This window comes from Chrysemys picta, chromosome 3 (genome assembly GCF_011386835.1).
Source record: "Chrysemys picta bellii isolate R12L10 chromosome 3, ASM1138683v2, whole genome shotgun sequence".
Classification (NCBI taxonomy): domain Eukaryota; kingdom Metazoa; phylum Chordata; order Testudines; family Emydidae; genus Chrysemys; species Chrysemys picta.
The window spans coordinates 168515162-168540064 of NC_088793.1; the positions used below are offsets into that span (position 1 = coordinate 168515162).

General features: G+C 44.7%; 1 protein-coding gene and 1 long non-coding RNA gene across 9 annotated transcripts in view; one reads left to right on the forward strand and one right to left on the reverse strand.

The window, feature by feature from the left end:
* HHAT (hedgehog acyltransferase) overlaps positions 1-16948 on the reverse strand; it is a 354454-nt gene extending 337506 nt beyond the window's left edge. For 2 of the 8 annotated variants that reach the window (XM_024101211.3, XM_005301226.4), the window contains exons 1-2: positions 16809-16948; positions 12579-12725 (exon numbers count right to left, since the gene is read on the reverse strand). In XM_024101211.3, coding sequence (XP_023956979.2) covers positions 12579-12669 — 91 coding nt within the window. In that variant the 5' untranslated portion in view covers positions 12670-12725; positions 16809-16948. Of the gene's footprint in view, positions 1-12578; positions 12726-16562 lie in introns of all 8 variants that reach the window. The other 6 variants (XM_065589525.1, XM_024101208.3, XM_024101209.3 and 3 more) reach the window with 5 other exon arrangements.
* On the forward strand, positions 16917-23759 carry LOC112058926 (uncharacterized). The gene is made up of 3 exons (XR_002888099.3): positions 16917-17858; positions 22574-22728; positions 23635-23759. It is a non-coding gene; the product is annotated as an uncharacterized LOC112058926 (long non-coding RNA).
* The last annotated feature ends 1144 nt before the right edge of the window (positions 23760-24903 follow it).

Consider the following 24903-nt stretch of genomic DNA (forward strand, 5'->3'; position numbering starts at 1 on the left):
AAGATAGCTAAAAAGTAAATTTCCCTCATAAAATATCAGAGTATAAATACGCCTTTCTCAAGTGCTCATGTAAAAGCTTTCATGGGGACACAAATTAATTACAGGGTTTACTGTCCTCTGGTGGGGGGAAAAAGAACTCCCCTTCCCAAGATATTTCAACCTTAAGGATTCTTTCATTTCACTAACATAAAGAAGCAGGAGTAAGGAAATTGACCACCCACTCTCTTATCTACCACGGAGGTTGGGGCTCCAGGAGTTTTTATATTAAAATCCCTCTTGTTCTAGTTTCATGAAGTGGTTTTCAAAACTGATCAGAGAAGAAAAATGACTAAAAATGAGACCACTGCTCATTACCGTCCGTTGGTGATTTCCCCTGCACACAACGGAATTTAAAGCATTATTCTGCTCTCACGTAAAATGGTTTGAATTTTAAATTGGAAAAAACAAGCACACCAACAAACAAAAAGAAATCACACACCTCATGCATCAAGGTTTGATGAAGCAAATGGATAATGGGGTTTCCTAAATACATAAATCTCTGTGAAAATTAGTAATAGCAGCAATATTGCAATCTGTCAAATCTATTTAGTAGTTCCAGCAATTCATAAAGAAACCTCAACGTACTCTTCATGCAACTGGATACATTGTGGAAGACTTGAAAAATGTTTCCTTGTTCAGAAACAAGTTGGTGAGTATTGTTGTAAATGAGTATTATTCCAAGGCTAGAGCTTGTCAGATGACACATTCCTGTGTAGGGTTTAATTCGATTTTCATGGATCAACTGCGAGGTAGTGCAGACACAGCGTTGTGTAATTTGACTTAGTTGGCCTCCAGGTGGTGTCCCACAATGCTCATCTGTGACTGCTCTGGAGATCATTCTCAACTCTACTGCACTGCAGCCAGGTACATAGGAAACAGCCCCGCCCCTGCTAAAGCCCCAGGAATTTTTGATTTCACATTTCCTGTTTGATCAGCATTGGGAGCATGCCAGCTTGAGCACAGCTGATCATGGAGACTACACACCCCAAACGTGCACCAGCCTGGTCTGCACAGGAGGTGGTGGATCTCATCGCTGTATGGGGAGAAGAGTCTGTGCAGGCAGAGCTCCTATCCAGCAGAAGAAATGCTGACATCTATGCAAAGATCGCTCGTGAAATGGGGGAGAAGGGCTACACGAGGGACACTCAGCACTCCTGTGTGAAAATAAAAGAACTTCGCCAAGCATACCAGAAGGCAAAGGAGGCAAACAGTTGTTCTGGTGCTGAACCTCACACATGCCAGTTCTACAACGACCTGCATGCGTTTCTCGGGGGTGACCCTACCAGCACCCCCACAAGCAATGTGGACACCTCACAGGTGTGTGAGTCTAGGCACAACAAGGAGGACGATATTGTGGATGAGGAAGAGGAGGAGGAGAATGGGAGACAGGCAAGCGGTGGATCCATTCTCCCCGAGAGCCAGGAAATATTTTTAATCCTGGAGCCCTCTGGGTCACAGGACATTACAGTGGCCAACCGTGATGCCGGGGAAGGCACCTCTGGTGAGTGTACAGTTACAATCAAAGTCCAGTTCAACTTTAGAGGGCACACGCATTCAGTGGTATTGAATGTTTACTGTGAAGAAAAAGCAAGGTGCTGTGGTTCTCTGCTTACAAGAGGCTGCTCCAGCTATGCAGCAGGTGGCCCCCGGAAAAAACTGTTTATGTGAACTGGGATAGGCCGGGAATCCTCCATGGATATCTCTAGGAAACTTTCATGGAGGTACTCTGCAATCCTTCGCAGAAAGGTTTCTGGGCAGGGCAGTCTTATTTCTTCCACCATGGTAGGACACTTTCCCACGCAACTCCTGAATTAATTCTGCTGGCATCATTGCAGTACACAGCATAGCAGCATAAGGACCAGGTCTATACCCAGACGCTTGCTGCATCTCCTTTCTTTCCACCTCTGTTACCCTCAGGAGACTGATATCACATTGGGTCGCCTAGGGGAAACAGGGAAAGTTCTCATTAAAAGTGCTCTTACAAGAAAAAAAAGGGCATGTAGACCCACCCACCCCCACATTCCAGATCGCCAAACCACGCGGCCACTAATGTGCCTTTACTGTGCTTGGCATGGGTGGGCAAGTAGTTTAAAGTGGCTGATAGGGGACTGGGGCCCCACATGAGAGATTCCGCAATTTGGGAGTGAAAACATTCCCCCCCGCAAGTCCCGTTCATAAACAGCTTCCCGTGGTACTATGGGGAAGGGCCATTGTTCGACTAACTACCTCTGCTCCCAACATGCGCCTGCCATAGACTTCATCAAAAGTGCAGTCACCCATGACCTGGGGGGCCCTACTCACCATGGCTGGAGCAGCAAAATGGCACAGCAAATGGTTACGGATTCTGATTATGTTATGGCTTGCACCTAGAGTAATAAGGGATTTTTTTTGTTTATGAAAACGGCCTTGCTATGGAAACATTTTATTCATGTACAATGGCTCCTTTATTTTTTCCCCATAACTGCCAGCTTCGGCGTGTCATCAACACCTGAAAGCAGACTTTCATTGATTAGAAGGAGGAGAAAGAGAATGCAGGAGGATATGTTCACTGAGATAATGAACGCCACCGGGACAGCTGACACAGAGCTGAGAGCATGGAGGATTTCAGTGTCCGAGAAGTTAGACATGGACATGAAGAGCAGAAAAGCTGCCAATGAGCAAGGACGTGCGGCGCAGGATGAGATGCTTCAGATTATAAGGAACCAAGAAGACATGTTGAGGCATCTGGTTGAACTGCAGGAACAGAAGCAGGAGGGTAGAGTCCCTCTGCAGACCCTGGTGGACAGCCAGCCAGCATCGCCTGGCGCAGAATCACCCTCCCCCAAGTGTTCCATGAGGCGTGGGTGAAAAGTCCATTATCCCTTTCACTTAACTCAGGGGGAGGGTACAAGGAAGAGAAGGCTCCCCTTCGCAGACCTTTGATGGTCTGGAATGCAGTGTTATGTTTCTCCTGTTCCAACTTTACAATCCCTTTTCCCCAAGGTTACCTTTTTTTTTTCCTGTTCTTCCTCTTTACTTATGTTTGTTAAATGAAGTAAATGGATTCAAGAAATAAATGTTCTTTATTGAGTAGAAGCAGTGGGCTTGGGTGGAGGGTTGGCTTTACAGGGACAGTGATACAAGGCAGGTGAAGGTATGGGAAAGCATAATGCAGACGAACAGCTCACATTACTGTGACTCATTATTGAAATGGCTTTTCAAAGCCTTGTGGATATGCAGCGCACCTTGCTGTGCTCTTCTTATTGCCCTGGTGTCTGGCTGCTCAAAAATGGCTGTCATGCAATTTGTCTCAACTGCTCACCCCTGCGGAAAATTTTCCCGCCCCCTTTTTCACAGATATTATGGAGCACACAGCAGGCCGCTAACACCGTGGGGATGTTCTCTTCACTAAGGTCCAACCTTGTTAGTAAACTTCTCCAGCGCCCTTTCAAACGACCAAGGGCACACTCAACCACCATTCTGCACTTGCTGAGCCTATAGTTGAACTGTTCCTTACTGCTGTCCAGACAGCTGGTGTATGGCTTCAGGAGCCATGGGAGCACGGGGTAGGCTTGGTCCCCCCAGGATAACTATAGGCGTCTCAATATCGTCAATGTTCATTTTGTGGTCTGGAAAGAAAGTCTCGGATTGCAGCTTTTTGAACAGACCCAAGCTCCTAAAGATGCGTGCATCATGAACCTTTCCCGACCATCCTATGTTGATGTCGGTGAAACGCTCCGTGATCCACCAGTGCTTGCAATACCACTGAAAAGTATCCCTTTTGGTTTATGTACTCTCTGGCAAGGTGGTCTGGTGCCAAGATTGGGATGTGTGTGCCATCTATCGCCCCACTGCAATTAGGAAATCCCATTGCGGGCAAAACCATCCACTATGTCCTGCACATTTCCCAGACTCACTACTCTTTGTGGCAGAAGTCAATTAATGGCCCTCACACTTGGAGCACAGCAGCTCCCAGAGTTGATTTATCTACTCCAAATTGATTCTCTACTGACTGGTAACTGTCCGGCTCTGCAAGCTTCCAAATAGTGATCACCACTCACTTCTCCACTGTCAGAGTAGCTCTCATTTTTGTGTTGCTGAACTGCAGGGCAGGAGAAAGCTCTGTACAAAGTTCCTGGAAGGTGGCCTTCTGCATTCGAAAGTTCTGCAGCCACTGCTCGTCATCCCATACCTGCTAAATGATGCGATCCCACCAGTCAGTGCTTGTTTCACAGGACCAGAAATGGCGCTCAACAGAGTGCAGCTGCTCTGTGACTGCCAGCAGCAACTGTGAATTGTTTTTTTCAACGGCTTGCAACAGGACTGCTTGCAGGACATCACTATGTTCCGCATGGCAGACCCTACTTCGGCTCTGGAAATACTGCAGGAGAAGGCGCGAGGTGTTTGAGATGCTCACAGCAAGAGTGCACAACTGAGCAGTCTCCATGCTTCTGGGGTTATGGTGTATGCGCCACAATTTTAAGGTGTGAAAACCACTAGGTTGTTTGCTATTGAGCACAGTGCATCATGGGATGCTGATGTTCCCATTCTCCCCTGCGACAATGTTTTGGTCCCATGAGGCATTGCACAAACTTCCCAAAACACACTGCAGCAAGTTGCACTTTGGGATAGCTACCCACGATGCACTGCTTTGTGCATCGACGCAGGCACTGCTAGTGAGGATGCACTCCATCGAGACAATGAGCATGGTGTGGCCATGCACAATCGACTTAATTAATTCAGAGGCTCAAGGTCTAATTAGATAAAGTTGACTTAATTTTGTAGTGTAGACAAGCCCTTAGAGCAACCATTACAGCAAGAAAAGAACTAATGTGCAGCAAAACACTCTACAGTGAGACAATATCAGAGGAAACATAATTAACAAGATAGCTTTGAGTAAATAGATGGAAACATGCATACAGCTGTATTGTATCACACTATATAATTCTATTGCTTAATGATTTGCAGAGGAAACACATTATAATATATAATACCCATTTAATCTTCTAATAATTCTTCTGTTTTTGTAATTAAAAAGTGGCCATAATCTCTTTTTTCATCTTCTTGTTATACATCATTTATTAGGAGTACCATATATGTTATTTGCAGCAAAGTCTCTTATAGAACAGTCATCAGATAGAGAGGACTCATTTCTTCCTAAATGCCCACTTCTGAAATGCTCAAAGACATAGATTTCTAAAACTAGCAAAGGTAGTGTTGAATGAAGAGTGAACTTGGTGCTTACTTTCAATGTTATTAGGTAAATAAACAGCTGCATAAGATGGGTGTCACCATGGTCCTTTCTCATGGCACTCCCTGGGACTCAGTCCGGTCCTTTGCACTCACCTGGCCTCTGGTCTGTGGCATCTCGGTGTTCTGCCACCATAGTCTAGTCACAAGAAGCTCAGCCCTGTGGCTCAGAGCCACACATTCTGCCCCTTCTGGAGCTGTCAATAACCACAAAAAGTGAACCCAAGTGAACTGTCCTATGGGTGTGGTAAGGCTCTCTTCCTTCAGGGGGCTTCTGAGAAACTGTGGCCCCTATTGGGCTCACAGGCGAATATAGAAGAATAGTCCCATCAAAAGTGGATAAGCATCGGGCCCTCCTTAACTTCAGGGAGGAGCCATTGCTTGTCCAAGGAGCTCTTGCTTTCAGCCAGCTCTGATCCAGGAGTTGAAGACTGTACGTCCACTCTCCTCTCTAGTCTGCCACCAAATGGTGCTGTGCTCTCCCCTTTTAAGCTCCTCCCTCCAACTCTGGCATCTCTCAAAGTTGTGGAGGGGTGGAACTGACTTGGCCCATACTAGCTCATTTACCCCATGTTGCCCAATGTGGGGTCTGTACACATTCTCCCACTCGAGATGGCATTTGGGGAACCAGGGCTAGCTTCCCCCAATTCCCTGGGGGGAGGGGGGGGGAAATCAGCATTCTGGTCAGCCTTTCCAGCCTGTGTTACAAGAGGAAGGTGTACGGCTGGAGAGAGAAGTACCAATGCATAAGCCAAGGGTTCATGTGTTTCACAATGTTCAACTACCTCAGAAAAGCATTACTCTTGGGGGAATTCTACGCCACTGTGCAATGCAGAATTTTGCAGAATGCCATTTCCTCCGCAGATTTCTGGCTCCCACTAGGGGCTGCTGGACTCTGCAGAGCCCAACTCACAATGAGCTGAGCACCCAGCCTGGTGGGGCTGGAGGCTGCACACTCTTTGATCCAGCCTGCAGCTGGGCTCTGGGGGGAGAGGTATGTGGGTGTCTGGGCTGGGGGCTGCCCTGTTGCTGGGCTCTGTTGGGAGTGGGGTGTGTCCTGCAGCTGGGCTCTAGGGGGAGGGGTGTGTGGGTGTCTGTGCTGGGGGGTGCCCTGCAGCTGGGATCTGGGGGAATGGGAGTGCAGATGCCTGGGCTCTGGGAGCCCCACCCAGCCCTCTCCAGCAACCCCCAACTGGAACTGGGTTGTTGTAGGGGTTTCTTTAACGCTCTACTGCGGGAAAGAATTTTTGTTGTTGTCTGTATTTTTGATATACTTGTTGACAGGTATTCTGAAATAAATTACCAAAATAATTGAAACTGGAGTGATTATATTGTGTTATTTTGACAAATAAAATATGCAGAATTTTGCAGAAATTTTTTAGTGCAGAATTCCCTCAGGAGTAAAGCATGAATGGATTTCCAAGCAGGTAATATCAGAGAGAAACCACAGTCCATTTCACCACCAGTCCTTTGTTTTCTATCTCTGGGTATGCTGGCTTCAGAGAAACAGCTTGAGGCTTAATATATAGCTCAGGGTCTTTTCCCAGTCTACCTTCTCTGATTTTACTGCCCCCAGGGCCACCTCCAAAGTCTCCATCTGCCAAAAAATCTGGCCTATACAGAACAGGCTCTTTACACAGATGGTCTTTCAATGTCTGGAAAGCCTTTTCGCTGGCTTCTGCCCCATATGTCCTTAATCAAGTCTCTGACAGGGGCCGCTATCATAGAGATCCCTGGCAGAAGCCTGGCAGTAGTAACCCCTGAGCTCCCAAAACTTCCAAACCTGTTTTTTGGTTGTTGGGAATTAGTAGACATTTAAGGCCTGGATCTTGTCTACTAGGAGCCAGACCAGGCCTTTCTCCAAAGTATATCCCAGGTTGGTGGTCTCCTGCTCCTTTCCAATGCTACATTTCACCAGGTTCCTGGTCAGCCCAGCTTCCTGCAGGGAACAGAGAACGGCAGTGATCTGTTCTAGATGAGCCTCCCAGCCCCAGTTATAGATGACATCATCTAGATAGGCTGCCCCATATGAGCCATGTGGTGTGCAAACTTGGTCCACGAGTCATTGGAACAATGCTGTTGCTCCACGGAGGCTAAAATGAAATTGATATAAGCCAAATGAGGTGGTGAAAGCAGTTTTCTCACATGACTCTGATGTGACCAGCATCCGCCAGTATCCTTTTGTCAGGTCTAACGTTGTGATATATTAGGCCTCTCCCAACCAGTCCAGTAGTTCAGCCACCCAGGGCATGGGGCATGCGTCAAATTTAGAGACAGCATTAATCTTTCTAAAGTCTATGTGGAACCGGACAGCACCATCCAGCTTAGGGACCATTCCAATGGGACTTCGTAAGTCGCTATGAGACTCTTCAATGACTCCTAACTCCAGCATGTCACAGAGTTCTAGCTTCACTGCGTCACCCATTTTTCAAGGAAGCAACTGAGGGTTCTCCCAGATGCCCTGGCTCCATTTGGACATGATGGTGAAGTAGATGGGTTCATCCCAGCCGGGACGAAAATATCGCCGAGAAGGTGTTCACCAATTGTTATACTTGGACCCTCTGCTTCAAGAGGAGGGTCTCTCGTATTTGCACAGGGTCAGGATCCTGAGAGGCAAATGCTTGGAGTCCTAATTCTGGTTCCAGTGGCAAGGAACTATGAACAAGCCTTCACAGGCCTCCCAAGGTTTCAGGAGGTTAACATGCTAGACCTGCCTTGTCCTTCTTTTCTCTGATTTCATGATTAACTGGCCCCACCTGACTTACTTTGGATGTCCTTGACACTTGGCCAGTAACTTGGAGAGGAGTACCAGTCCCCAGGTTAAATTCATGCATATATGTTCCTTTGTTATAGGCTCGCTCCTGGGCCTGTTGAGCATGAAGGAGATTTTCTTTGGCTAAGGACCCCAGGATTTTGTGCCTCTCCTGGAGCTTTGCGATATAGTGTACAACATTCTCTGTTTTTGCAGTCTGTTCCTCCCACATCTCTTGTACAAGGTCCAGGATAGCCCCTGGTTGTCTTCTGTGCAAAAGTACAAACAGGGAAAATCCAGTAGATGACTGGGGTACCTCCTGAATGGCAATTAAAAGGGGGTGCAACTACCAGGGTTTTGGCCCCCCTTGTAGGGCCAACACTCTGGCACTCAGGACAGAAACTGCAGAAATCTGTGCCCTCTTGGTGAACCCTGGGCCAGTAGAAGCAGCCCAGAATCCCAGCCAGGGTCTTCACGCATGACCTCATGCCAATGAGATCAGGGAACAAAGAGTTGTGATTGAATATCACTGGTCTGTCAGTCTCTCTCCTGATGGTAAAATCGCTCAGCCCAGAGCTCACATCAGGAGTACTGCCCTGCTCAATGCGGGTCTATCATCTCCCCATTGACTACCAACAGCTGGTCACAGCCCTAGCTCAGGGTTTCATCTTCCATCTGACCTCTGACAAAGTCGGACCCTCTAGATAAGATGTCCTCCTCCAGTAGGGGCTCCAGCATCATTTTGTTATTAGATGGAATTTACGGGGAGCTTCCCATTGGCCAGACCCACCCTCCAAGGTCCAACTCCTCCCTTGAACCTGCCAGGGGTCTGAGTCCACTATCTCTCAGGGTCTCCTAAATTAGCATCTCCAGGGACTCTGGGGCTGTCCTAAATCCATCCGGCATCTCTGAAAAATATTCCCAATCCCATCCCAAGATAATGGGGTATGTCAGCATCATGGCCAGCCGCCCACTACAAGTCAATTGCACACACATCTAGGAGCGGATTTGACACCCTATGAATACACTAAGAAAAGGCCACTGGGTTTGGAACCAGGTGGTTCTGAACCAGGGTCAACTACACCTGGAATCTACCCGGCCCATATCCCAGGGCTCTCTCCCATTTATCTAGACATGGACAGTCAGTTTAGCTAGAGTTAATTTACAGGCTCAGCTTTCTGCCAAACACACATATCCATAACTATAGTCCATATGAGGCATTTGTGATACAGGTGTCCTGGGCACCCATGTGAAAATCAATGCCCAATGCTTGCCAGGTGGGCTCCAGCCTTAGGCCTTATGCAAGAGGGAATCCCTCCCTATACAGCTCCCCTCCTCTTGCCTCCCGGTTTTCCTGGTGAGGAGATGGCTGGGGCCCCAGGGTTCCTCGTCCAGGCTTGGGCCTAGGGCAACTGAGTTTCCTAATGGAGATGAGCGCAGGGCCCCACAGATTGCTAGGGCCCTTAGTGACTGGTGCCTCCATGCCCAGAACTGAGACCTCCATCCATCAATCCTCGCAGCTGGGTTCTTTTTCAACTCTAAGGACCTCTTTTGCCTCTGGCAGCTTCTTAAGCGACGTCCCGAAGCCACTGCAGCGACCAGATAGCTCTCCATAAGTAGGATGACCAGATGTCCCATTTTAAAAGGGACAGTCCCATTTTGGGGGACTTTTTCTTATATACGTGTCTATTACCCCGACCCCCTGCCTGTTTTTTCACAGTTGCTATCTGGTAATCCTGTCCATAAACTGGACTGCATCAGCTAGCGTTTCAGACCAGAGTTTGAACACACAGTCCCTACCCCAGCCAGCAGTATGTGGGAGAACTGCTCTACAAACACAAGCTCAGCAACCTGGACTCCAGTCCGAGTTTTCAGCTTCAACCATCACCAACACAGGTCCTGCAACTTTTGTGTCACTACATAGGACCAGGCTCCATGGAGGTATTTCTATTCATGGTACAGCATCAGAAGGTCTCCTCCGTGATGTCAAGGTAGTTCAGTGCAGTCACTTTCACCTAGGCATATTCTTGCATTGCTGCTGCATCCAACCCTCAGCAGGCAGCCTGTGCAGGCCTGGATCAAGTGAGGCATTAACACGACGGCCCACTGCTGAGGTGGCCACTGGAAAAGCCTCCAAGTCACACGGAAAGCCTCCAGCTCATCCCAGGGGCCTATTTTTGTGACCTTCACTGGCATGGCCACAGCCAGCAGGGCTGGGCATATGGCTCCTAGAGGTGAAACCTCAGGGGGCCCCTGAAGCCCGTTTAAGGCCACCACCTGTTGGACCAGCCTTTGCTGCTGCCAGAGCTGCAGCTGCTGGGCTGCCTTTTCCTGCTGCTAGCTCCCAGTCATCCGGTGTAGGAAATGTTCCACCACGAGAAATGAACACAAGTAAACTGTCCTATGGGTGTGGTAAGGTTCTGTTCCTTCAGAGGGCTTATGATAAACTGTGGCCCCAGCTGTGCACTCAGGCTAATATAAGAGAATAGTCCCACTAAAAGTGTATCAACATCAGGCCCTCCCTTCTTCAGGGAGGGGATATAGGTCAGAGGTCATCTGAGGAGCTTTTGCCTTCCACCAGTCTTTCCTGGAGCTGAGGACTGGAGGTCTCTCTCTCCTCGCTGGTTTGCCACCAACTGTACTGTGCTCTCGCCTTTTAAGCACCTCTCTTATCTCTCAGCGTTATGGCAAGGTGGAGCTGACTGAGCCCCCACTAGCTCGTTAGCCTTGAGTTGCTCAGAATGTGATTTGTATATCCCGATCACAATGGGAAATATGGATAGTTGAGTTGGCAGGAACAACAGTGAATGAAGAATTAATTATAGACAAAAGGCCTCCATCTGCAAAGACCATGATCATGCAAAGACTTAAGTACGTGGTCAATTTTACACACTGTGAGTAGTCCCACTGACTTCAGTGTCATAGATTCATAGACTCTAGGACTGGAAGGGACCTCGAGAGGTCATCGAGTCCAGTCCTCTGCCTACATGGCAGGTCCAAATACTGTCTAGACCATCCCTGATAGACATTTATCTAACCTACTCTTAAATATCTCCAGAGATGGAGATTCCACAACCTCCCTAGGCAATTTATTCCAGTGTTTAACCACCCTGACAGTTAGGAACTTTTTCCTAATGTCCAACCTAAACCTCCCTTGCTGCAGTTTAAGCCCATTACTTCTTGTTCTATCCTTAGAGGCTAGAACTATTCCAATGGAACGACTCACAATGTGCAAAGTTAAGCACATTCTTAAATGTTTTCCTGGACTGGGGTCCAGACAGGCATGTGTGAAAGACATTGGCATTGATTTTACAATACACTGTGCAGTATTTCAGGCTAATGGTTAGTAAAGCTATAAGGAGGGAGATGACAATGAAGCTGCAGGAGAAATAGAAGCATTCCTGAAATATTCTATTCTGTCATTTTGAGAGGGAGAAAGTTCTGCAGCTGCAGTATCTATTGTATTGTAGGGAAAAAAGGATCATTAAAAAGTCCTACACAAAAGTTGTTTCAGACTATTATATACAACAATGTTTGTGGCATGTGTCTAGTGTTAAATGATTGATGCCTCTCAACTCCAGCACAAAAGCTGTTATAGCAATTCCTTTTGGTATGCATAACTCACAGATCCATATGGGTTAGCTGTCAATTATGTACTCCTTCCCAGGCATGGAACAGTTTGCCCCTCAGGTATGAAACACTGACAGGAGAACACTGTTAATTTGAGTGATTACTCTAAAAGCAGGACATTTTATGAGAGAAAAATATAATCCTCTTTCCTCACTAATTCTGCAACTTTTGAATTAGACTGGGCAACTCTCACTAGGGAGCACTTACTCACATGACCTCAACAGGCTTCCGATCAGGTCCAATCAGCATAAGTGTTTACAAAACTGAGGACTGAGTGACTTGCCCAAAGCCAAAGGAATAAAGTGTCAGAGAGTAGAACTCAAAAGCTCCTGGATTCTAGTCCTGCACCCAGACCATTCCTGTCTCTCACAATTTGAATATGGGTCCTGATCTTGCAAACACTTGTGGATGTGCTAAGCTTTAAGCACATCTATAGACCCTCTGATTTTAATGAGACTACTCACAGGCTTAAAGTTAAACACTTGTGTAAGTATGCAGAAGATCAGGGCCTTATTTCTCAGACGAAATACACTACAAAATTATAAAGAAAAAACATGTATTTATTCCCATACCTAGCATATTTATAATTTGATCTATTAAAGGCAATATATCTATTCACGGCAAATGTCAAGATACCCCTTTCCAACTGTCCTCCAAATACCATAAACACCAGCTCTGAATAAGCTTTGACAAAAGACTCCTTGCACAGCTTGCCCCTCCTGCTATTTTTTTGTATACTGTTGGTTCTCAGTTAAAGAGAGGATATAGGTACCTTCAGTTCAAAAGTCTCAGAGGGAAACGCTGCTGGAGCCTGCCTGGAAAATAAACTAATGCATTAAATAATAAAGCTAGCCAATAATTGACTAGCATGAACCTCAAAGGCAAGAAGCAATACAAAAAAATGAACAGGGCAGCCTTAATGACTCACCTCTGGAGACTTTGTATACTTCATAGAAGGAATAAAAGTGGAAGCCAAATGAAAGAAGCAAGTAAAGAAACATTTCCCATAGCGGCAGCATCACGACTTGCAACGTAAGTTTCTCTGGCCTCCAGATGATGTCCTTGTTGTTAGCTTCTAAAAAACAGTAAGCAAAATTATATGAAGTAGTTCAGTATGGTGTGTATTTAATAGCAACATCAAGGGACATAATGCAATAAAGACACATACTTTTTGCTCTGATACTTTTTGGTGACCAAGTGACATATTCTGCAGTTTTCTGAATCTTTACATTGTTTTATATTCAGTATGAGAAAATGGCAGGGCACAGCCACCAACCCAAAATGTCAGTTTGGATATCCTTTCCTCTGATCAAGACCTCACTCACATGGCTACATGTTGGGAGTGGATGAGCCTTTCCAGAGGAACTATTCTTTGGCTTCAAGCTGAAACTTACAAAGCCTCTCAGTGTTCTGGCCACTTGCTTTCAAAGTAACAACCTGTCTAACAAAGTTTATTTTTAATGCTGGCTTCTTCTTCTTTTTTTTTTTTCTTTTCAAAAGGATTAATGTGGGAAGTAACTATCAGTCATTGCCTTTCTTTACAAAACAGGCCAATTTATGGTATTTTAATGTACAACATAAAAAAGAAATATTTAAATCTTACTTTCAATTCAATCAAATACAGGAATCCATCAACTAAATTCCATATCAGAAGTATGCTGTATAAAACAAGAATGGTTTTGAGTGAAAAGGGTAATCATGAGACACTTTTAGGACCCTGAAATTTAAAAAAATTCACAAATACATAGATAGGCCTTTGCCATGATCAGGGCTTCACCCACACATATGATCTTGCAGGATCGGGGAGTTCCGAATTCTTTAAAAGAGAGCATATGTTCACTATTAAATACTCAGAGCACAAAGCTTTAAAATTTATGTATAGTAACAGCACTTCAAAACAGCTCTATGTAAAATCAGATCATAGCACAGTGTCCCACTGTGTAATGGGTATATTGTTTCTACCACATTCTGAGGTGGAATTTAATAAGGGGCATTTTCTCTTTTCAAGGGCCAAATACAATAAATGCATATCCAACATCTGTGTTGCAACGTATTCAGACCGAATAATAAGGTTTCTGCAGTGTGGATGCTGGACCTACCTTTTATTGTATCCCACCTATATTTTGAGCGATTACATAGTTACCTTTTTCAAACTTTTTGACATTTCAAAATTCAGAATCGTTTTCACTCTGCTAAGGCACTCTCCACTGAAAACACTGGACTATCATAAATCCAGTCTGATATACTGTGATCTGAAGTACCTATAAGATAATTATCAATCCCTCTTTCGATTTTTTGGGGTACAGTTCTCTTACTGTTTTCTGAGCTAAGACTGCTACATTTGGCAAATTTTTTTGCTTTTAAATATTTCTTAAAGTCACAAAGTCTCATTGTCTAAAGCAGCGGCTCAAACTTTTTCATCACCCTCCCAACTGCTTGATTCTCAGAGTGTTTCATTATGTCGACACCAAGAAGAACACTGCAGGCCTGCAGCTGAGCGCTGAGGGCCTGATCCAAAGCTCACTGAAGTCAATGGCAATATTCTAATTGATGTTAGTGTAACCCTTAAACCAGGCCCTGAAAGAGAACCTCAGTCAGATGACTACAACTGATCGTTTGAAGACTCACATAAGCTCAATATTTAGACCAATTGCTTTTTAAAGTTCTCCCAGTGCAAATCCCAACAGATCAGACTGCTCAAATTGATGCCCAGTTTGTGGTCCACACCCCCTTTGTAATGATGCTGTTTAGTAAACACTTGCTGAAACAGTATGTAGTCTTCTCAATATCGGTGAGAGTCCTAGGCTTCAGTAAGCTTGTGCAAGAAAATCCAGTATGGAGTGAAGGTCATTCTCAGCGTGTGTGAAGATAACACAATCATCAGCACACAGAAGATCAGTAATGGATGCCCTGAAGACTTTAGACTTTGAGCGGAGACATTGAAGATTAACGAGCCGCCCATCCATTCTATATTGAATGTCAACTCCATTGGGGAGGTGATCTTTAACGAGGACCAAAATGACTGCTAACTAGATGGAAAACTGGGTTGCGGCAATAACGCATCCTCGCTTAACCACAGTTTTGATGATGAAAGGTTCCGTCTCAAGGCCATTACAGAGAACCGTGGCAGTCATCTGATCATGGAGAAGCCTTAGGACCTTAAGACATTCTGGAGGGCAGCCAAATCTGGCCAGCACCTTCCGCAAGGCTTCGCGATTGACAGAGTGAATGGCCTTTGTCAAATTGATGAAAAGCCATATACAGGTGCTGATTTTGCTCTCGAGACTTTTCCTGGATTTGGCAGGCAATGAAGATCATGTCGGTTGTCCCGCAGGATGGTCTAAAACTGCACTGAGATTCCAGCAATACTTCCTCAGCAAGGGGAAATAATCGGTTTAAGAGGATACGGGCAAGAATTTTCCCTGCTGAAGACAGTAAGGCATTGCCTCATTAGTTTCCACACTCTGACTTATCTCCCTTCTTAAAGATTGTAACAATGTTAGCGTTTCTCAAGTCTTCTGGAATCTTCGCATTATACTAGATATGAAGAAAAAGTTTGTGGAGCTTCCCTAGCAGTTCTTCATCTCCAAACTTGTAGACTTCAGCTGGTATGCCATCTGGCCCTGCTGCCTTGTTGTTCTTAATTTGCCTAATGGCACCTGTTCAGATGGAAGGAGCATTTTGAGTTACTCCTGAACTGTGAGTCAACTGTCTCTGATGCCACGGTTGAATGTATACCTCAACGACATGAAAGAAAATCTCTTGCTGACCTTCTGACCCTCGAAGATGTAACATGAGCCATTCAAATGAGGCACATGATGAGCCTTTGCAGGACTGGGGCCTTAATTTGTTACAACTTTAAAAGCTATTCTCTTTTGGTTTAAAACAAAACTCTGGATACAAAAAAGGGCTAACACAAGCAAAATGTAAGTTGTGAAGACTTCACAACCTTTTGGTAAATAAGCTGAAGACCAAGTATGATTCACTGCAGAACTCCTCAAATAATTCTGAATAATGAATAAATCTGAGAAATATTCATTCTGTTCGAAAACAATTTGGGAGGGAGGCAAAATTCATTACAATTTTATTTTGTGAATTATTTGTTCAACTTGACGTATAGTATCTTGAATGATCAATCAATGAATTGATTGCTTTGAATTCAGTGTTTGGCAGCAACAGACTCCCAGCAATATTTTTTTTAAAGCAGAGTCCATACAGGGCCTGATCCAAAGCCCACTGAAATCAATGGAATGACCCCGTTCACTTCCATGAGTGCTAGATCAGCACCTTGGTGCATCGGATATGTTCCAAAGGCAAAAATATAGAAATAAAAATTCTGTTACCCTGGTGAAGAGCATAGTGTAAAATCCTAAATCAACACAGATCTCATAGTCAAAAATATCTGCATGAACCAGGGATAAAAGTCATCCTAGGCACGGTGAGTTTAGCAATAGTCAGAGAGGAAGATGAACTCCATCAGAGGAGGGAGTAACAGTTTAATGTTTCAAGCTTTTCCCCAAAATGTATCTGCAGAGACTCTCCTTCTATTGAACACTGCAGTACATATATGCACTCAGCTAGATAAAGCAACCCTATTCACTGGTGTTATTGCTTTTGTGCCTATGCACAACTAGTAGATCTTGCTCTTACGAGATTCATTCAGCTCCCTCTTGTGATTAACATTAAAGCAGCTTCCTAAAGGCCCTCCTCCTGATACTTATGGGATTTCCCCCCCCCTCCTTTGGCTCTGTGTATTTCAGTGGGGCAATGTAGGAAATCCCCCTCCCCATTATTTTCTCTCTGTGTGTCTCTCTTCAGAGGGACAGTTTGAGAGCAGGGGCCGCAGTCCTTGCCCAGGCAATACTGTGGGAACCATTCACGGAGGGGCAAAACGTGCAGGCTGCGATCAGACCTTTGTTTCTTTTCCGTATCCAGCCCCCAATGCCCTTTCCAGGTCCGGGTACTGACGCATCCCCCGGGCTCACCCCGCAATGCGCTCCCCTACAGGGACATGCCTTATCCGCTGCCAGCCCGCCCCGAGGCGCCACGGACCTGCAGCCACCCCAGCCCCGGCGGCTCCGCGCTTGGCAAACCCGCCCCCGCGCCGCGCAGCCCCACCTCGGCGGCGGCGGGGCGGAACAGAGGCGGAGGCACCGACCTTAGAGAGCCCGCGCTCCCCGGCTCCGTCCACGGAGCCAGCCACTCCCCAGCGCTTCCGGCTTCGGCCTGCGCCGCCCTCCCCAGCCGGATCCCGCCCCCGGCTCCCACACGCCCGCCCCGGAGAGCGGGCGCGGGGTCCCCCTGGGCGCGGTGGGGTCACAGACCCCGGCGGTCTTTGGCTTGTTGGGTTCTCTACACTGAGCCGACCCCCGCCCGCGCTGTGATGCAGCCTTAGGGCGCTGTGTGAATGCACCGGATCGCCCAGGGCATGAATGCCAAGTACGTGTAATTAATGCCCAGAGAAGCCTGGAGGGAGTCCGCGCCTCCTCTCATCGCCAAGCCAGTCCTTCCTCCGGGCAGCGCTAGCAACAGGACCAGGAGCCCCTTCTTCTCCAGGGAGGCCCAGGCGCGCACCGTGGCCCACCCCCCACACTCTGAAATCCTGAGTCAGGCCCAAAGTAACCCCATTGGCTTTTTAAAAAATAATGAAGGTTGGGTTCCTTTTCTTGGCCTTCGGGTTTTGGAGCCTTCACATAGCACATTTCCAAGCTTTTCCTTGCAGCCAGGAGGCCTCAAAACCTCTTCCATAAATGAGAGCCAACAGCCAAGTTGCTGCTGAGTCACATTAGTCGTGGAGATTTAAGAAAACAACGAATATCACAAGACTTGCAATAAAAGGAGCTGATAATAGTGGGGCCTGACTAGCCTCGTTTTCTCTGGCTCTAGATAGAGGGTAAAATCCTAGCTCCACTGAAGCCAATGGGACTTTTGCCTTCACAGGTCCAGGGTGTCACCTCAAGCTCCCACACAAACTGGCAGAAACATGCTCTCTTTTCATCAGGGAAAATGCAGAGAGTGCATCCTCCCACTTCTCCACTCTCTTGGCTGGCTTTCTGTTCATTTCCAACTTATCTTTAAAGCCCTCAGTGGGCCTGTACCTAGGCCATAACCGGGCCAGGCAGCTATGCTCAGAGCATGCTGAAGTTGGAGGCAGGGCATTCTCAACAGAGAGTTCTTTACTGCTAAACTCCTAATGGACAAGATCAAGGTAAGCCTACCTACCCTGCCCATTTTCAGAGTTCAATGTGAAAACCAACCTTTTTGCAAAAGCCTTCCCACATTATTAGAAGGTATAGGGAAGGGGAAACACACACGGACAGACACACAAGCGAGCAATATTTCAAGTTTATGCAGATGAGCTCAGGCTAGCAAGAGTGTGTGGGGAGGTCTCTAGGGACTTACCCTCTTGCATAGAGGTAAGTCCCCTTGTGATTTTAATCAATCATGTTAACTAGAAATGAACATGTGTCTGACACAATTCTTGGTAAAAAGAGCACACCCTAAAATGGCTCACAATTAAGACAGCAGTGTCCCTGTAACAGCACCAGAGTTGCGTCAGAGTTGGATTTACAGAATATTTCCACAGGATAGTAAAGGGATTAATGGCCACAAAGGGTCAGTAGAGCCTACAGTTTGCAGACAATACCAAGCTGGAAGGGGTCCCAAGTGCTCTGGAGGATAGGATTAAAATTCAAAATGATCTGGACAAACTGGAGAAATGGGCTGAATAGGATGAAATTCAATAAGGACTAATGCAAAGTACTCCACTTAAGAAGGAACAATCAGTTGCAAACATACAAAATGGGAAATGACTGCCTAGGAAGGAGTACTGCAGAAAGGACTCTGGTGGTCATAGTGGATCACAAGCCAACTATGAGTGAACAGTGTAACACTGTTGCACAAAAAAAAAAAAAAAAAAAGGGAAATATCATTCTGGGATGTGTTAGCAGGAGTGTGCTAAGCAAGCCACAAGAAGTAATTTTTCTGCTCTATTCCATGCCTCAACTAGAGTATTGCGTCCAATTGTGGGTGCCACATTTCAAGGAAAGATGTGGACAAATTGGAGAAAGTCCAGAGAAGAGCAACAAAAAATTATTAAAGGTCTAAAAAACATGACCTATGAGGGAAGACTGAAAAAACTGGATTTACTTAGTCTGGAGAAGAGAAGACTCAGAGGGGACATGATAACAGTTCTCAAGTATATAAAAGGTTGTTACAAGGAAGAAGGAGAAAAATTGTTCACTTTAACCTCTGAGAATAGGACAAGAAGCAATGGTCTTAAATTACAGCAAGGGTAGTTTAGGTTGGACATTAGTAAAAACTACCTAACTGTCAGGGTGATTAAGCACTGGAATAAATTGCCTAGGGAGGTTGTGGACTCTCCATCATTGGAGATTTTTAAGAGCAGTTAGGCAAACACCTATCAGGGATGATCTAGATAATACTTAGTCCTGCTATGAGTGCAGGGGACTAGACTAGATGACCTCTTGAAGTCCTTTCCAGTCCTACAATTCCCACAGTTTTGTGTTTGCATTGCAATAGTATAGGATTGCTGTAGTTAAAGAAAAAGTCCTCTAGATGGCTGTACAATATAAGATGTGTCATGCAAAGCTAATATTGTAGCTTAATATTGTTCATGCAGCAAGAGAGCGATAGACAGTGAAATTACATTTTTACCTTTTAGATAAAAGCTCACTTGTAAGTTAATTGAGTCAAACACTGGCCAACCCTGACAGTGGTCCCATCTGGAAGATTTTACTGTCTGGACTTCCAAGGTGGAAGAGATTTTTTTCCAATTTAACCTATTTTGCATAGGGAAAAAAACCATTCAGGAATACTAATGCTTGAGCTTGTTAGACTACCTTTAAATTGACTGAAGTGAGATGTTGAACATAAATGGTACTGGAAGAATTTGGTTACTTATGCAATCTTTGCAATTTAAGATGACAAGAACAACAAGAGACTCCTTTCCATGAGTTACTTGTTCAGATGGTCTGCAACTGGTAAATTAGGAGGGAAAGTGGCTAGAGGGTGGTGGCTAAGAGCCCAGTCCCTGTCCTACCTGGACCAATTGTGGTCAGAAGATCTTTTGAAATCTTGCTCTGTGGTTATACTGTAGGTGAAGACATCACCATAGCATCTGCGAAATCCCAGTCAGCATAAAGGTTCTGGTTGGTTGACAGCCTAGTTAAGCCTGTCTGTTTGCACCTGATGACACAATTGAGTATTTCATGCTCATGTCAAAATTATTTCTGACTAACATTGCTCTAATCTGGACTGGGGTATGTTTGTGTGATGGTGGAAGTAATTCTTTTGGGCATGGGGAGGACACATCAGACCTTTTTCTGCTTGGAGTCTTGGCCAATCGTACCTACAGAGCCTCGAGAACTGAGGGACATACAGACTACAAATGGTGGGATAGATCTATGTCATGCCTAGCTGGTGAAAGGAAACAGAGAGGTGTTCTGTCCACGGTCAATGCATTGGTGAGGGATAGGAAGGTGCCATGCCAACTTCTTGTAAATAAGCAATTGTAATCCTTGTTCATAAACCATCTCTTAAGATGGCCAGTCCCCATCACTATCACTTTGTCTTAAACCTCATTTTGAGAGAACATTGAGGCAAAACAATTCCATCAATATCTAGAGTTCTCAATTCTTTGGACACAGTCCATTTGGTTTTAGGCATGGGGTGTTGTACATAAACCACATTGAATTTGTTGGTTGGAATCTGATGACAGATAAAGATTAAAGCATCCTCCTGATTCTTTTAGCTCTATCAGCTTCCTTTAATACCATTGGCCACAGGGTGCTGTGGATCATGAGCAGAGATCTGCCGAGAGGGATAATTCTTCAATGACTCCGCTCCTTTTTGGGAGATCCCAGAAGGTAGCATTGGGCAATTTCTTATCTGCTTTAAGGACTCCACAGTGTCAAGCCCATCACCCTTTTGTATAACCTGTGTATGGCCCCTTAGACAGGGCTAACTTAGGAAGTATTGATTTTAGTACTTTCAAATATGCTTATGACACCAATCTATATTTCCGTCTCTTCCTGACCCTGCCACTGTGGTTTAGCAGAATGGGACATGGATGAGAGCTAACTTCCTGAGACTCAATCCATATAAGACATAGGCTTGGTCTGCACTACAAACTTTTGTTAGCATAGTAATGCCACTTAGGGTTGTGATTTTTAATACATTTTTATATTGGCAAAAGTCATAGTGTAGATTCAGTTATAAGAGTAGAAGAGTTCCCAGTATAGTTTATTTTGTTTGCGGATTGGTATAAACTCTTCTGTCCAGTATAAACTTATAGTAGGAGTGTTTTCTGGCATAGCTACACCAGAAAACCCTTTCTAGTGTAGACAAGACATTAGAAAACAGTTATAGAATAGATGAAGCAACTTTTGGAAGAAGCAGACGTTGTATCAACATCTCTGAATGGTGGGGATTATCTGCTGTTTGTTTCAATTGGGGTTTTTTTTTTGGATCCCCAGCTATTCCTGAATGTCCAAGCAGCAGAGGTTGCTAGATATGCCTTATATCGTACACCCCTGAGAAGAAGAGTTAATGCTTTTCTTTCAGAAGAGGACCTCACCAAGGTTATTTATATTCTTGTCACTTCAGGGTTAGATTATTGCACTCTCCATGGGTCTACATGTTCAAAGCATTTGGAAATTGCAGCTAGTACAGCACCCTGCAGTCTGCTTGTTAAGCAGTGTTGCCAGCCAAGAGTACATTACACATGTGCTCTCTACTGATTACTAGTTAATTTACTGGTGACGTTTAGGGTGTTGGTTTTGATCTGTAAAGCTCAAATGGTTTGGGTCCTTGCTATTTGTGAGACCAAAACAGTGCAGCAGTTGTGATCCTCAGGGAGACTTGAGCGAACAGCTCCCAAATTTAAATGGGATGAAAATGGCTGACAATCTTGAGAAAGGGTCCTTAATCTGGAATTTAGGTCTTGGTTGACCAGAGCCTGGATCTGGCAACCTTCAGAACACACCGCAAAACACACTTGTTTTCCAAGGCTTCTGAGTAGTGAGGGGCAATAAGTGAAAAACAAAGAGGGGGTGAAATTGAGGCCATTCTGCAGCTGTGAAGGTCTGTTATTTTATGATTTTGAGAAAAAATATTTTTATTGTGTGTAATGCATTTATCATGCGACTGAAACATCAAAATAAATATTTATGAATCCAGTTCTAGAGTCCTTAATCAGGCTAAAGAATTTCAGCATTGGGCTCTATGTTTTTTACCACTTTGCAGAATAAGTAAATCCCACAGGAAGGACAGTAAACTCACACCATAGAACTTTCCTTTTCAAGACCATAGATGACTGTATTTGGTTGCGATTCCTGATTTTATTCATCCACCTATTATAAATCATACACTAGTGCTGCATGCACACAATGTCCAAATGATGGACTACAATAAGCACCAGTGGAGCGTTGTACATTAGAAGATCTGCAGAACACAGGAGAATTAGAGGTGTATGTTCAAAAGCAAAGTCTGAAAAGAAACCTTAATGTACCAAAACAGCAACATTAAAGTGTGAAAGAGTCAGAAATGTAAGAAAGGTGTGGTATTTAGGAAAAGAGCCAAGTTATTCATTGCAATAGCCAAGTTAAATATGACACAATTCATGTTAACTTGCACCCTCCCTCCTGAGCTCCCAAGCGTGGGGTTATGAATTCCAGAGGGGAAATGAACAAATGTGCCCCTTTTTTGGTCTTGGCTTTTGGAATGGCTAACATTTTACTAAATTGGCTGGTTTAGCAGATAATCACATCTTTACATGGCTGTCCCTTCCTTCTCACCCCCAAATCTGGCTCTTTGTGAATGGTTACATGCTTTTGTCCATCACCTGTAGCTGTGTGTATGTATATCTTGTTTATAAAATTTGTTGTAATTTCTGTATTGCAGGTACCCTCACTTCTCTGATTGCTCTTTGATGTATTCTTCTTGTATCTTAGAGCACTTGAAGCTGGAGATGTCATGTTTTATGCTGGGAAAAATTACTGTTACATTTGTGGTTTGGGATTAGAAAATTAGCTAAAGGAAAAAGTGACACATACCTGGTAAATACAATAGTATAATGAGCAGCTTATCTTTGGACGTCTCCTGAACATTTCAGAGGTTTCCTCTTAAACATGCTAAATGGTCTTGTTGAACAAAAGGCTCTGAAATCATGGTTCCTTCCTTATCAGAACCTTCGGAGGGCTTTTCCCTGCTCTTCCCACCCTACATAGCAGCAGCACATACAACAGCCATATGTTTATCTATTAAACATGAGTTATCCCTTTTTACCAAGACATCTGCTTAGTTTTGAAAAGTTGCAGAGTGAAACATCACATAAGATTTAATAGATGGTATGTCAGCTGCTAAGTACCATAGACAGGATGGAGATATACCTATCTCATAGAGCTGGAAGGGACCCCGAAAGGTCATTGAGTCCAACCACCTGCCTTCACTAGCAGGACAAGTACTGATTTTTGCCCCAGATCCCTAAGTGGCCCTCTTAAGGATTGAGCTCACAACCCTGGGTTTAGCAGGCTAATGCTCAAACCACTGAGCTATCCCGCCCTCTGAATGGATGGTGCAATGCCATGTAATTTTTAGTAAGGGGTGGGAGGAACTGGTAGTGAAGTATTTACAAATATAGATATTTCATTATCCAAGGCATCCTGTCATAGGAAAGGTTGGCCTTATATGAGGGTGGGATAGGGGATTCTTCTGGGCTGCCACTCTTCAAAAATATTTGTCATAACAAACTCTTATAAATATTAAGATGGAGCTCAGATAGAAGGGAGTCCTGAGATTAACCCATCTGTAGTTTAACTTATTACAAATTATCACAAGATTCCCACTGACTTTAATGGAAGCAGAAGGAGGCCCTATATTTGACAAAATAAGTACATTTAGTTACACTGAAAGTGTTAATCAGAGGCACAAAGCTGATCCTGATATATCTTTATCTTTTCCAGTCACTGAAGAGATGGCTTCGAATCTGTATCCTATCTGTATCTGTATACCATCCATAGCCCCATTCCTGAAAACATAGCAGTGTTTAAATAAATCCAGTTAATGGAATAAATGTATGTAGTAAAAACACAAATCTCAAATTATCTCATAATTAACCAAAAATGTTCAGACAGAAAAATTTCTCCCTGTATACTGAAAAGTAACTTTTTCTGACCCCTTCATTGTCAATAAATATCATATAAATAATCAACCATGAAATCTTCAAACAAATATTGCATCCACCACAATCTCTCTACCACCGAGAGGACAGCTATACAGTCCCTGAAATCCAGCCACCAGATGATGATCAAACCTGCTGGCACAGGTGGCACTATCACAATCCTCAATTGTGATCACTACAACAATGAGGCCAAGAGACAACTCTCTACTATGAAGAACTCAAAGAAGACCTTCCCCCCCACACACCCCTCCCAGAATACTATTCACACCAGAATTTAAAGATACCCTCAAAGCCTTCCCCAAACAATTCCAAGAAAAAAAATCTACAAACACAGCTCCCATGCATCCACTCCAAGGAGCTTCTACACACTTCCCAAGATATACAAACAAGGGACCCAGGCAGACCCAGCATGTCCGGCCATGGCACTTCTATTGAAGGAATATCAGAACTCATTAAAACCATCCTTAAGCCACACGAAGGGCCAGCTTTCTCCAAGACACTACCAACTTCCTCCAGAAACTCCACAACATTAACCTCTGCTCGTATACCATCAGTGTCACAACCCTTTACAATACCCCTTCCCATGATAACATTGTTGCCTGCCTCAAATACACACAAGATAATTCACAGCACTCAGAAGTCCACCCAAAACACCTCGCCAAACTTATCCATTTCATGCTCACCCAAAACAACAGTTTGTTCAAACCATGGGAACAGCCATAGGAACTAGGCTGGCTCCCCAATATGCCAACTTTTTCCTGGGCCATCTTGAGGAAGAATTTCTGGGGAAATGTACCACAAAACCAACAATAGGCCTGAGATACATCAATGATATTTTCTTCCTCTGAACAGAAGATCCAAACTCCCTCAGATTTCCACCACAAGTTCAACAGCCACCACCCATCCATCAAACTCTCTCTAGAACACTCCCACTCCAACATCAATTGCCTGGACTCCATGTTCAGCTTCAGCAATGGAACCCTACAAACAACCATATGCAAGAAATCCACCACTCACCACACTTACCTCTACAGATCCAGCTATGATGATC